We start from the raw sequence: 14,516 nt of genomic DNA, 5'->3' as shown, positions 1-14,516 counted from the left end.
TGATGATCTATAGCCCTGGAATTATGTGCCAACCATCAGGGCCCCTTTCATTTCTTTTTCTTTTTTTGCAATATTTCCTCTTCTTGCTACTTGGATGCTTGAGAAGTTCAGCACTGCATAAAAGACATGAGATTTTCCATGGGACCCCTTGTGGAATTGTACATTTTAAATTTATGCCTTCCAGTGATGAAAAAAAAATATGGTACACCTAAACTCTGTATCCTACAAGGAATAAAAGAACCCTAAGAGAAATGAAAGATCATGCTAGAATTAAAAAAAAAAAATCTTGGATCTCTATATTTTTGTGGTCAGAAACTCTCCTGAATAGTGGATGGATCTACTCAAGGAAAGTCTATTTCTAGCGTTAAAACTGCGTCTGATTAAGACTCCATCTTATTGAAAAGGGCACCATCGTATGGTGCTAGTTGTGGTTTAAAATGGTGCAGTCCAATTGCACAGTAGTTTGGAAGAGAATTTTAAAAGGTCTTAGTAACTCTTGGCTTACCATGCTACCTCTGGGAATCTGTCCTAAGGGAAGAATTCTAATTAAGAGGCTTTTTTGTACAGAGATCTTTTCAAAGCAGAAGGTTTATCATAGTGGGAAAAAAATTGTAAACCTACACGTCAAAAAAGAGTGAATGGTCAAGGTAATTTTTAAAATAGACAAAAAAGTATATCACATGAAAAATACCAAGTTACTTTAAAAACTGTGTGAAAGTTAAATACATTATGATTGTAGCTATGGGAATAAAATTGATATTTTTTTTTAAATTTCAAAAACAATGGAAACATTATCACGCTATCAAGGATTGTGTTTCAGTGGTAGAACTATGGGCAACTTTTATTTCTCTCTTTTTTGTAAGTCCATATTTCCATACGAGAAGCAACACCTCTTTTATCATTAAAAATTGTAACGGATACCAAGATTTGGATTTCAGATATTTAATTCCACTTCATGTCTACTGTGCCCATATCCAGAACTTGGTCCTCCTTTCCCAGGGGATGTGGACAGATCTGAGTAACATGATTCATGGCTCTTAGCTCAGTCCTCAACCCAGACAACAGTTGGGTGGAATGGATTAACTGCGGAAAATCTGCAAATGAAGATGGGTTCTCTCTACTCCGAATCCCCCTTGTCCTCCCTGACAAGTCCAGGTGAAGAGTTTGTTGAAAAGGGAGCAACTGTTCAGAAGGAATCCACTTGCCCATAATAGGAAAGAAACACAATGCCGGTTAGAACAATACCTCTTTTCACTGTTTTTGCACTCACCTATTTTTTCACCTTGTGGATAACAAGAATGGCCTAGATAGAGGACAAGTACTTATCTGTAAATTTTCAAAGCATCAAATAATGAAGGATAGACTAATTAGTGTTATCATCTTTAGTGACTGAGCGAACTCAAGGAGGAAAAATAATAGAATAAAAGGTCATTGCTTTCATAATTCCCTGAAGCCATGAATAATAGTTGCTATTAGTCATAAGATATGTTCCCTGTTCTGTTTTCACCCAAAATATTATACCTCTTGGAATTATCTCATTAGTTATTAATTAAAGTAGATGTTTGGGGTGGAAGTGGCAGTCATTAAGTCCTTTTCACTGAAACCGAAGAACTGGGCATTTTATTCCTGTGTGTGTTTCCTGATTTCCAGTTCCTACAAGCTGTTCTGTTGTAAACACATATTTCAGTAGTTCATGTCCACCTCTATTTCTCTTAGTACTTTCAAAGAGAACAGTGGCTTTTTTGTAGTTTGGAAGTGGGTAGTATGTAGCTGAACACTCGGAGATTTCCTGTGTTGTGAATGCTAATACGCTGTTTTGTGATAAAGGAGCAAGGTGGAAAAAGCCACAATAATTACAGCAGTTATTCAGTGTATGTTTGTGTTTGGGGGGGAAAAGTAAAGGAATGCTGTTATTTCTTTTTTTTTTTTTTGAGGAAGATTAGCCCTGAGCTAACATCTGCCACCAACCCTCCTCTTTTTCCTGAGGAAGATTGGCCCTGGCCTATAATCCATGCCTATGTTCCTCTATATTTTATATGTAGGACACATGCCACAGCATAGCTTGACAAGCGGTGCTATGTCCGCACCCGGGATCTGAACCGGTGAACCCCAGGCCACCGAAGCAGAACATGCGAACTTAACTGCTGCATCACTGGGCAGGCTCCTGCTGTTATTTCTCTTATTTTTTTCTCCCTTCCTTCTTCCTCTTTAGACAAAGCCCGTTGCATTTGCCGTTCGGACAAATGTCAGCTACAGTGCAGCCCATGAAGATGATGTTCCGGTGCCAGGCATGGCCATCTCCTTCGAAGCAAAAGATTTTCTGCATGTTAAGGAAGTAAGGAAAATAATGTGAATTTCTATCCTCATGATTTTTCACCTTGAAACATCCTTTTTGGTTTCTTATTGCTGTGAAATAGCATTGCGCATAGCAGCACTTGTATAACATACACACAAACTCGGTGCCTCTCAAACTTTTTCTAATATAAAATATAACCTTTTTAAAGAAGGAAGAAGTCACAGTCTTCTTGCAATAACTTCAAGGTTCCCCTGGGCTCTGTGACCCAGAAATTGGGAACTACTGGAGTAGATGATCCTTTTTTATACCTAACCTGTACTTTTTCTTTTAATATTTAACCTTGACTCTGTGTCGTTTTCCCCTCATGTCTCAAGTTTAACCATCAAGGGAGCCTTTGATAATAGTATCTAGGATGCATGAGGTCTCTCTGCGGACAGTGTCTAAACTCAGTGTCTAAACCACTGGTGCCCTTTATCTTCCTTCAATGGTAAATTTCTGCAATGGAAGGGAGGTTGGCAGGAATTGGAGCCAATGAGGCAAAAAACAGCAGGAAAATCCCCTTTTCTTCGTGCCAAAAGTTTCCACCTTTTCATGAACAATGATTCAATCTGTAAATTGGAAAAAATTGCCCTTAATTGTAGGTTTATTTTGAGTCAACATCTGTCAAGTGCATGTCGTGCAGAACACTGTATTAGGTGACCAGAAATTCTCCCTACGTGGTGTTCCTGTGTGTGAGCATCAGAGCTCCTTGGACCTGCAGGAATTTCTAATTGGAGCATGTCCATCTAGGGGATGAAATGCCCTAAGGAGCGTAGGTAAATGTAACTACTCATACCCTGAAGGTTGTGAGCAAAGGAGGTGATGACTGCCAATTAAAAGAGCCTAGAGAATTTAGAGCCTACCATTTCATTAACTTTTAGAAAGAGATGTGAAATATTGGCTGGGAAGGAAAGATAGAAAAAGTTTTCAGAACTGATGGCGTGCCTAGAATCTCACTTTACAACAGGAAGTCTGATTAATCTAGTTTCCTTCCAATGGCTGATGCTTAGGGAAGGGTCTCTTTCTACCATGGAAGGAAAAGAAAAACAGAATGGATAGTGTTCCTTGAAATTCAAGAACAGACTTGAAAAATATGATTCACTTGAGGGAAATCAAACCAACTCATAGAGATTTAGGATAAATATTCCATCCACAAGAGAGAAATTGTCTGCATCAACATCAGTAGAGAGATCATTTGCGGACACTGTATCATGGTCATTATAAACCTGTTTGCACGAAGGTGAATTTTGTTCTGATACAAAATATTTTGGGTAGATTGCTATATTAATCTCTCACTCTTAATACTTCTAATTAATCTGATTATATAAGAGGAAGAGCTCTTTAATACTCCCTAGTTCCTAATGGTCTCTTGTTAGGAAGAGCTGTTAATCTTTGAACGAGAAGAGTTTATCCTACTCCTGGTGACAGCAGCAGCTGCGATGGAATCCAGGCCAGTCTCAAGGCAGTACCAGGAAAGAGAAGGAAGAGTAAAGCCCGCGTTGGGTCGTTGGGCACACCGAAAATACTTCACTCTTACGTGCTGAACCCATGAACCTCAGAGTTTGTTGAACTGTGATATTTGAGGCACAGTTAATTGTAATTGCCATAATAGTTCTCTCCATTGAAAATAGTTAATGCGGAAGAAAAATGATTTGACTTGAACTTCCGTGCACTGACTTCAACAATTTTGATTTCGTGTTTAGAAATTTAACAATGACTGGTGGATAGGGCGATTGGTTAAAGAAGGCTGTGAAATCGGATTCATTCCAAGCCCAGTCAAACTAGAAAATATGAGGCTACAGCATGAACAGAGAGCCAAGCAAGGGAAATTCTACTCCAGGTATGAGAGAAATATCCAATGTTTGTATAAAACTTCAGATCATACCATCATTCATGGACTGTTGTTTGCTTTCTTCCACAGCCTTTATTATGTGCTAAAAAGCAGACTGGTGATAGGGTTTATTGATGGCATCTCAAATCCTGCATTTTAAAAACTTCATCCTAGCATCTGATTTTCATCATATTTAGGAGAGAATCGCAGTAATTAGTATCATTAATGAAAATAGCTGAATCATAGAGTAGTAAATTTGGACTTCCGTGCAGAGAAATTCTGAAGTCCTAATCTTTCCCTGAAAATACTCTAGCACTGAGCACCTGCACTGAATGATCCCAGTGTCTGTAACTGCCTGGCACAGCAGGAAGATGTTTTAGAAGTGACCGTCTCAGATGTCATGGGCAAAGAGCAGCTCTTGTGGCCTGTTAGTTTCATTTTCCCTTGAGAAACTCAATTTTCAGTTCTACTCACTGCTAAGCACCTAAAGAGAAACTCGAGATGCAACCAGTTAAAATTGCCTTGGCAGATAGCAATTAGGTGAGTTATGTAATAGGCTGGGGCTGAATAATCTTTCCTAGGATTCTTAGGCTTGTTTGCTCCTCACGAAGGAAGCACTGGGAGCGCTACTCAGACGTAGAGTGAACTATAAATTGAACCCTATGCAGACAAGTCCAAGAACACGGTGCGCTTCCCTCTCTGTGAAAGGATGGGATGGGGCAAGGTTTTTCTTTAAGGTGAATAGTTGGGCTTTGTTTTCCCTGGCTTATATTTTATTTATTTATATAATGATGCAAAATCCTTTGTTAACGATAATATTTTGAGTGTTAGCAAGAATTTTTTTCCAGTGTCAGCGATCAAGTAAAATAGAACCTGCCTTTTGCTTTGGAGCATCCATCTTCATTAACTGGTATTTTATAATTGTCAGGCTCTTTTACTTCAGATGGATTGCTCCCTTTTTTGAGACCTCTACCCTTGATATCTGACTTTTATTAATCCCTAGGTTATTGGGAGCCTGCAGATTGGGAGATACATTTAGTCATACAAAAGTAGCTGTGAGTAGATAGACATAGCATGTACATTTTACCAGTGGGATCTTGAGGATCTGATATGAGTCATTCAATTTCTAGTCTTCCGTTGGCAGTTTTCTTTTGAGCACATAACCAGAATTCAGCGGTATTTAAAAACTCTGATGTATAAATTATAATAATTGACAGAAACCAAAGACAGTAGAATTGGGGCACAGCTCAAGAACATGGCATTTTTATAGAATTAAAAGTGAAGGGCAAATTTGTATGCTGATTATTTGGACTATTTGCAATGTTTGTCACAATTTTACACTATTCAAATAATACTTTGTTATTACAGTGTAAAACAAACCCGTGCTTGAACTGAAATTGACTTAGTACTTTAGAAAAAGAAAAAAAAAACTGGAAGAAGATGTTTTTGGTCCTGGTAATGGGGATTCTTGTATAACTTCCAGAAATTGCTCCTATCAATACCACTTTTTATTCATTTTGCATACTGTCTGGTATCCTTTTAAAATGTACTGGCATATCTCTTAACAGCTTTAAAAAGATATAGAGGCCTCCCGCTAGTTTCTTAAAGTTTTTGATGTTGTCTGTTTTATGCATTAAAATGCTAGAATAGTAACAATAAAATTCAGCCTGCTACTGGTATTTTAGTGGAACTTATATTTTCGTAAGTAAATAGCACCCTTTGATGCATAGATACTAAAAGCAAATTCTTTCAACTAGACCCTGGTTTGGCTATGATAATAAACGTTAGACAATAAGATTGTCTTGCTGAAATTCCATGTTACTCTTTTAAGATATTCTTATCCATCTTCATCTGTGAAGGGGCCATTTAGTAACATGTTATTTAGCGTGCTGGTGCACTGCTAAAAACCATAAATGCTGTTCTTCCGATGTTAACTCCAAAGTTTCTAAGACACTGAGGATGTCTTGTCTCAAAGTTTAGAATTTGGATGTTCTGAAGTATATGTTCTCCAAATCATTCCTAAATTAACCGAATTTAACCCTCCGTGTTAGCCATGCTTGAGAAATGTTCCCGATACGATCTGAGTGTTAAATCATATAACATTCTGTTTGTTATGTTCCTTCGTGTGTCTTTTAAGAAGGTTAGCAAGCTTTGGTATTGCTGTGTTTTTCTTTTATAGGTTGCTCATGAAAACTTGAGTACTTTCAATCTTAGTACGCTGAGAATAACCAAGCTAAGACAAAGGAGCTGAATCAAAGAAGGAGACGTTGTTTTGGTGTTAGCCTTAAGGTTCTACACATCACCTCTGAGGGTCTCTAAAATAATGAGCAAAAGGAGATCTCTGCTGTTTAGTTATCTGTGGTCCTGGAAGAGAATTTGAGAACTGCAGAAATTACCCTAGTTTGCTTTCATTCTCTCAGGGCCTTTTAAAATGAAATCTTGAATTTAAAACAAAGACTATCTCATGGCTGTTTCAAGTACTCCACAAATCTCCACTGGGAAATTACTATTTGCCTCCTTGTAGGAGAGACAAATTCGAAGTTCAATAAAAACACAATGAGTAATCATGTTTATTGCCCAATACAGATGTTTTAATACCTGAAATAAGTGTCCGATTTCATATCAATTTTTGCTTTACTCCAGTAAATCAGGAGGAAACTCATCATCCAGTTTGGGTGACATAGTACCCAGTTCCAGGAAGTCTACGCCTCCGTCCTCTGGTAAGTAGGTGGCCAGTGCTGAACAGCCATAACCGCATCCCATGCTTTCCTCCGTCTTACCTAGTTGTGGGAATTTGCATACGCTGAATCACTACATGACCCCTGGACGTGTTAAAAGGGATCACAAATAAGAATGCCCATATGGAGTTAGGAACAAAATGGGGACATTTTTTCCCGCATTTAGAAAAAAAAGAAATATGTCAACATGTTCGCTGTAAGTTACTGGAGATGATCAAAGTGATCAACATTTTTAGCTGTTTATCCTAGTCCCCACCGTGGGGCCCAGCGCATTGTCGTGGGCAGTCAATGGGTGAAACTCACCAGCAATCACAGTGTGATGTGAAGTGTTGGCCGCAATTTTAAATAAAAAGAGAAGAAGGATAAAAACTTTAGGAAGATGAGGAAAGGAGAATAGAGTGATGATGGAGTGATGATGGAGTGACATGAGCTTAGATCCAAAAGGCACTATGGAAGATGTAGAATATGGATAGAAACATGGAAAAAAGATGGAAACACTTGTAGGAAGTGTAACTACTCTTTTCTTTCTCATGTGGTGGAGAAGGACGCCAAGTTAAATTTGAATTTCAGATAAACAATGAATAATTTTTTAGTATAAGTAAATATTGTATGAGCCATACTAAAAAAATTATTTATTGTTTATCTGTAATTCAAATTTAACTGAATTTTTATTTGCTAAATCTGGCAACTCTACCATTCTGTGTAGAACTTGGAGTTGTATGTATAAATAGGAAACTAACTGGTTGAATTACATGAAAGCCCATGAGCAGGGTCATTGTTTGCTCAGAGCTGCAAGTGGGAGTCAGAATAAGATGATAAGGCTTGGCCAGTGGAACATTTGAGCAAAATGATTCTGTATGTGATTTCTAAGAAGCTGGGAGTGGGAAGAGATCGAAGACTGGGTTGTGCATCTATGGAGAAGTTAAGGAACTAGTTGTGCTGACTGGTGTGTCTTAAGAACAGGATCCACCCGTTGCAAATGATCATGCCTCGTTCCTGAATGTTGGCGACTTTTAGAGACCAATCAAGGGCTGCTTAGTAATAACTATAGGACTTTTTAAGTGAGCAAAATCTGAGTGCCACAAGAAAGAAATCATTTTAGATGCATACTGATTTCAAAAACCACGTACTTATAAGTTGTAGTAATTCTCAGTTGACCACACTTAGGTAAAGTAGTATGTTTGAAATGAAAATTGAAGCCCCTTAGCTATTATGTGAGGCATATGTCTTCACATTGTGCTAAAGCAGCAGCCCCACCTACAGACGTCAGCCCTACTCTGTAGACCAGGAATATTCTTCCATCCCCTGTAACCCTACTGCAGCCTTCGCTTCGTTTTGGCAGTGTAATGGGAGCAGGCACACGCATTTTGAAGAATAAGTTAGTGTATTTCTAAAATAACATTTCATTTTTGTAGCTATATGTCCATCATTATTAAAAATAAAGTTCAGACCTACAACTAGAATATACAACTAGGTACTGGGAGGCTTTGGGGAGAGGAAGAAGGGACAAAAAAAGATTGGCAACAGATGTTAGCTCAGGTGCCAATCTTTAAAAAGAAATTAAAAAGTTCAATTAAGAGTTTAATATAATAAAATAAAGATGATTTACAACCTCACCCAAGTTTTATACAGACATGGGACTTTGGAATAACTTTTCTGAATACCAAGAGTAGAAAACACCGCGACTGAGTGGACCAGGATATTAACCAACTACAAGATTTCTAACAGGCACATCAGGATCCTGCTATAGTTTTCTTATCAGTAACATGACTTATCTAAAGGAAAACTTCAGAAAATTCTACAGAGAGGTTCCCCCACCCCACCTCCGGGAAAACTGCCTAAACCAGCAAATGTGGATTGGCCTGCAATTGTAATTTTCGTCTTTGTTTCCCAGAGGCCCTATCTACAGTCACCTCACCCATTGCCGGACCAAAGAATATGAGCATCTGCCTAAAGTAAAGATACTTAGAGGTTCTTATGGATTTGGGAAAGGAAGAATTTCCACATCACATCTGGGTAATAGGGTAGTAGCCAGTTGCACAATTCATACCCCACGCCTACGTGTGTGTGTACACTTGCACACTGCTCAACTTGACCCACATGCCTAAGATTAAACTAAAATTTAGATTTCAAAAAGTGTTCCCAAGCCTCTCTACCAAAAAAAAAAAAAAGCATGCTAGTGAGGAAGAATAAAAGAAACTATATATGAATTGATGAAAGCAGCTTTTCCCCAAGTAAATACTGATATTTGCTGAGGTATGCAGATGCAAGTATGAAATTAAGGAGAGGTAGCATCTCAGCATAAGGAGAACCGTCTGAGTCTGATCAAGGACACAGAACTGTGAAAAGAGTCGAACCTGCTTCTTAGCTGTCCTAGTAAATTTCTTTGATGTGTTTTGAAAGTGGCCAAATGTTTCAGAATTCTGTGTTTCTGAATGAACCCAGATGCCTTTAGATTTAAGTTAACCAAAAGTCAGAGCTAGTAAGTTGGAAAGTTCTCAGTTTGGGAGTGGGAGCCCTTGTTTCCAAATGCAGGTGAATTTCAGACCTGACACAGGCTATGTATCTGGGCTGTGTCACAGCTAAACTTTTTATGCATTTCCACTCTTTCTTGAAAAAATAAAAAATCCAGGGCCAGCTCAGTTGCTTAGTGGATAAGTTCACACGTTCCGCTTCGGTGGCCCATGGTTTGCCAGTTTGGATCCTGGATGTGGACCCACGCGCTGCTCATCAAGCCATGCTGTGGTAGGCATCCCACATATAAAATAGAGGAAGATGGGCACAGATGTTAGCTCAGGGCCAGTCTTCCTCAGCAAAAAGAGGAGGATTGGTGGAAGATGTTAGCTCAGAGCTAATCTTTCTTAAAAAAAAAAAAAAGCCATCCTCTGATCACAGCAGACCGAATTCAATAGACAAATCATTAAATCCAATTCATGAACTTTGCCATCCCAGGGTCCTGTCAACTCTGATATTCAATTACATATCTTCAGTTTCAGAAATTTCTCAATGGGTGCTGTCCCTTGAATGTGGCCTCTAGAAGCCCAATAAAAGATGAGAAAGGTTAAAGTATATGGGAGTTTACCACCAGAAGGGAAACTTACTTGATTTGGTTAAGACATACTATCGGAATAATGAAGAATGGACCCACATCCTCTCCATCATATCCAAGAAGACACTAATGACATGTTTCCTGAAGGGGATTCAAGGAAGAGCATTATAGGGTGGTCTAAAAGGCAGAGCCGATTCAAACCCCTGGGCACATTTTATGTTTCCATTACACATTATGTGCCAAACCTTTTAGGTCATCCATATGCATAGATGGGGCAAAGAGAAAGACATATTTACTAGGTAAGTCTAACCAAATACCTGGAATTAACTCAGACCTTTATTATCTTCACTGGAGAGAGACTCATACCTCATCTTTATGCAAGCAATAGCTGATATTTGCAATATTGTGCAAACAGTGCCAGGTATTCACTCCATCACAGGTTTTCAACCTAATCAAATGAAAAGGACCAATTAAACAGGAGATCCTAGTTTTCAAAAGGCTGAGTCATCTAATATCCATAATAACTTCAAAATTGAAAAAGAATGTGCTGCCTGTCGGGCGATCTCCGTCATTTGAAAAGGTTGGCAGTGGCTGTCATGAGCCCCGGTTTAGCTTGTGTATCACAGGGAATCGCAGCTGCCTTGCAACACTGAGCTGTTATTTCAAACTGGTAATTTGTTCCTTAAATCTGAGTGTTCTGTGGTTTTGTTAGAGACCTAACACGTGTAAAATGATGCTTTCCTGGGGGTGAGTAGGTTTTCTTCTTTTCTTCTACTTGACCTCATCTGAACCATAGAATAATTTTCTACTGAGCCCAACTCTGTGATGTCTTCCTGAATCCTGCCACTGGGGACATGACCCCACTTGGGAATGGAGTGCACTGGGATTGAGAAGGGACCTCACTGGAGAGGCCACATGGTGTCAGGATGAGGTCCAGACTCAGAGGCAGAACTAGGTTCGGAGTCCTGGCTCTCACGAGTTTTTGCCAAGAACAAGTCCCGTAAGCTCTTGGAGAGTTTAGCTTTTACATCTTGAAACTAAGAGAGTTGAAAGTGATCTTTAAAATACTTCCCAGCTCTGATTCTACAGTTAATAAAATTCCATAGTAATGGCACGTGGAAGCATTTTATGAACTTCAAAATGAGATTATGGATGTTTTTTCATTTAGCATTTAATCTTTAAGTGCTATATTTTTCGGGCGAAAGATTTTAAAAATGAAAGCATGTCAAACCACAGACCTAAACCTCTTCTTGACAGATGAGGAGACCAGTGGCATATTCTCCTGGGCCTTTGTGCCCTTCCACCCTTCCTCTCATGCTAAAGCCAGAGCCTTTATGTAAGTCAGTGGAAGCCTTATGTTGTTTCAGTAAACTAATTTCCTTTGGAGATCATCAGATCCAGTGTTTTTCAATCAGTCGTTAGTCAGGCCTGCCTGAGGGTGCACATATTATCTTGAAATCATTTTAATCGGGTCCCTCCTGGAACCCTCCCTGAATTATTTGCCTTGCATATGATTCCTGTATGTTGCCTGAATTTAAGATTTCTATTCTCTCTTTCTCTCAAATGCCTGTTGCAATTTTCATGAATCTTTTCACATGGCCCTTATTTTCACACACAACCAAGCAACATAAGAAATCTGAGGCTCATTGTGTGATAAAGGTGTGTAGCATAGTTGCGTGTGATCTAAAAGCTGGTTTAAGATATGGTAAGAAGTGACACCAAATGTTCTGTACCTTACTTGTATACAGTTGATATGGAAAATATATGAGTATTATATTTGACACTATACAGTAAAAATGTTTCTCTAAAAATATTGTTCGAGACATCTAGCCTAAAACTGATTTGTTCAAGCAAACCGATATGAGGGGACCTTTCAGTTTTGTTAGATTTGATTACATTGCATTCTTAACATGCTTAACCTTTAAATTTTACTTTGTTTACTGTGCTGAGCACTCATGATAGATCTTTTACTGTGGTTAGTTTTATTTGCTTTCATTTTATTTTTTTTATAACCTGTTTTTCCTCTCCTGTCTACCTGATGATTTTTGAATTGTTTGTCTGTATATAGCTATAGACATAGATGCTACTGGCTTAGATGCAGAAGAAAATGATATTCCAGCAAACCACCGCTCCCCTAAACCCAGTGCAAACAGTGTAACGTCACCCCACTCCAAAGAGAAAAGAATGCCCTTCTTTAAGAAGGTAACATTAACTTCCAAGCTCCCATCTGTCCACCTGCTCAACTGCACTGCGTCACATTTCTAGTCCTGTTGACTGTCTGCGTCCTTTGATAAGCCAATAACATGCATGCTCTGTTATTCTTTGTTTCTTTTCCATGCTGCTGTAGCTAAGCAGAAGCAGAAATCGGTAAGTTTACATTGACATAAGCTGTGTTTATCCTGCCACTGGCATCATTAGCATTAAATCCTGCAGTTTTATTAAATACAGTCATTTCTGTCCTAAGAGGGAAAAAAAAAAGTCCTATCAAACAGCTAATTGAATCCAGGCATTTCAAACCAACAAAATTCAGTGAGTGACCTGTGGAAGCACCATTACAGTACTTATCCTTTTTGATGGAATAATATCTGCCACCAAGGGAACTTGTTTAAACATTCAAGGATGTCAGACGCTGACAACTCCATATATGCACCTCAATTGTGCATGCTTATTCTGTCTGTCTTTGTTTCTTTCTTTTTTCCAGAAATTTAACGTATAATCAAGCATTTTTAAACCATTATTAGATTCTGATTTATGATATCCAGATACATAGCTTGTACTAAAAAAAAAAAATTCTTCAATTTTTAATTTAGTCAGTATTTAAACTTCTAATCCACTAGGTGCAAAATCTGCAGATGAACAAGACCAGTGGAAAACTGCAGGCTTGTTTTGGCGGTTTACTGTGAGTTTTTCCTATTGTCATATATAAATACTCTCCCGATGTTCTTGCCTCCTCCATCAGTCAGATGTCAGCATCCCACCTGTTGGACTGTGGGGCGGTGGCCATGTGTACAGCCCTTGCCACTGGCCCACCAAGATGCTACACAGCGATGCTCCTTGTCCCCTGACTTTCAGAAACTAGGGTATTCCTCAGCTCTCTTTACTGCAGACCAAGTTTGTTTCTTTTCAGCACCTTTTGTAGCTTTAAACCATTATTTTTTAAGGATTCTCCCCCACACACAGTTTCCTTTCTTTCTCTTGTTTTACACACCACTTTTCACAGCCTACTATGCTATCTTTTAGGGTCTTACTTCCTAATGTCACCAAGTCCTGCACAACCATGGGTATATTGTGACACACAGGTGTGGAGTAAAGCCTACTTTGCCCCAAATTTCCAACATCCTGAACTCTTTTCCTCTGCACACAAGTATTTTGCGCTGTGGAAGAACTCTAAAGTCATCCATGAGGTGTCAGATACTGAACTGTGAAGTTGTTGGTTTTTTTTTTTTTAATAAATTATGGTTACTTTAATAATGGAAGACCTTGGCACTCTAGGCAAAAATGGAAACACCTAGATTTTTGTGTTAACACAGAAAGCCCCAGCTTGATGTTCATCCACAACAGTGGGCCCATCTTTCTGGTCCTGTCTTCTCGTCACAGCTAAAACTTGCAGCCAAGTGACTAACAGTGTTCCTGCTGCAGAAGCCCAGAAAACCAGCATCGCTTGGCTGCTCTGGATTTTACAGAGTAATAACATGAACTAAAACCGTGGTAGTCAAGATAGGTTTTTTGAAGTTTGCTTACTCTTAAATTGCAAAACTTTAAAAATGTTTATCACAGTTTTTCTGCTAAATAAGTGAAACAAAAGGTTAGCAGGAAAGGGGAGATAAAATGATGGCGTCATTATCAATAGGGCACAAAGTACCAATATTCCATCAAATATGGTAATTTCTGTAGCTACCCTATTGATTAAGAAGCTGATTGATTATCAGCATGGGTAACCCCTTGCTAGTTGGCAGTCACAGATCAAAGGAACAAAGACCTGTCAAATACTGGGCCACTTAAGACTTAAAGGCTTGACATAAAATTTCTTGGTAGCTGTTACTAAAATGCATGCAATTTATATTCCTAATTCTAATGGTGGAAAAGGTATTCTTATGCTGAATTGCTATAAGGACTTGGCTTCTAAACATGTTCGGTATGATCCCAGGTGATATAAATGGAATAATTTAATAAATATGCTTATGATGCCTTGGGCGCTGGTATTCATTCTTCTTATGTTATTGATTATGTGGTCAACTTCAGGGTAGAGTTCAAAAGCAAAAAAAGAACCTGAGATTCAATGATAAGATTGTTGTCCATGTTTTAGGTTGCTTTTAGAGTGATGCTTGTGTGGCATTTGTGCTGTCACTGTATTGTGTTTGTCTTGGTTTTTTTTTTTCTGTTTAAAAACGTATTCTACCTTTATTGTGTCTACTAAAATTAATTTTGAACATTAGGTAAAATTGTAAGGAGTAAAATTGGACAGCACAGTCACGGTAGTATTTTCTCCCCTCTGATTATATTTGTCTATGACTATTGGTGAAATCTCAGATGGAAGCTTTTGAATTTGAAATGCTTTTTAAT

General features: G+C 38.5%; 1 protein-coding gene across 10 annotated transcripts in view; it reads left to right on the top strand.

The window, feature by feature from the left end:
- Positions 1–14,516, top strand: part of CACNB2 (calcium voltage-gated channel auxiliary subunit beta 2) — a 351,543-nt gene that overhangs the window by 301,396 nt on the left and 35,631 nt on the right. For 7 of the 10 annotated variants that reach the window (XM_044762394.2, XM_014846022.3, XM_070500811.1 and 4 more), the window contains 4 exons: positions 2,213–2,335; positions 4,039–4,175; positions 6,810–6,886; positions 12,022–12,155. In XM_044762394.2, the coding sequence (XP_044618329.1) occupies positions 2,213–2,335; positions 4,039–4,175; positions 6,810–6,886; positions 12,022–12,155 (471 nt within the window). Of the gene's footprint in view, positions 1–2,212; positions 2,336–4,038; positions 4,176–6,809; positions 6,887–12,021; positions 12,156–12,300; positions 12,321–12,790; positions 12,853–14,516 lie in introns of all 10 variants that reach the window. The other 3 variants (XM_044762396.2, XM_070500813.1, XM_044762395.2) reach the window with 2 other exon arrangements.

The sequence above is a fragment of the Equus asinus genome, chromosome 29, assembly GCF_041296235.1.
Source record: "Equus asinus isolate D_3611 breed Donkey chromosome 29, EquAss-T2T_v2, whole genome shotgun sequence".
Lineage (NCBI taxonomy): Eukaryota > Metazoa > Chordata > Mammalia > Perissodactyla > Equidae > Equus > Equus asinus.
Note: the sequence above shows the minus strand (reverse complement) of the source record. Positions and strands in the feature narration are given on the sequence as shown.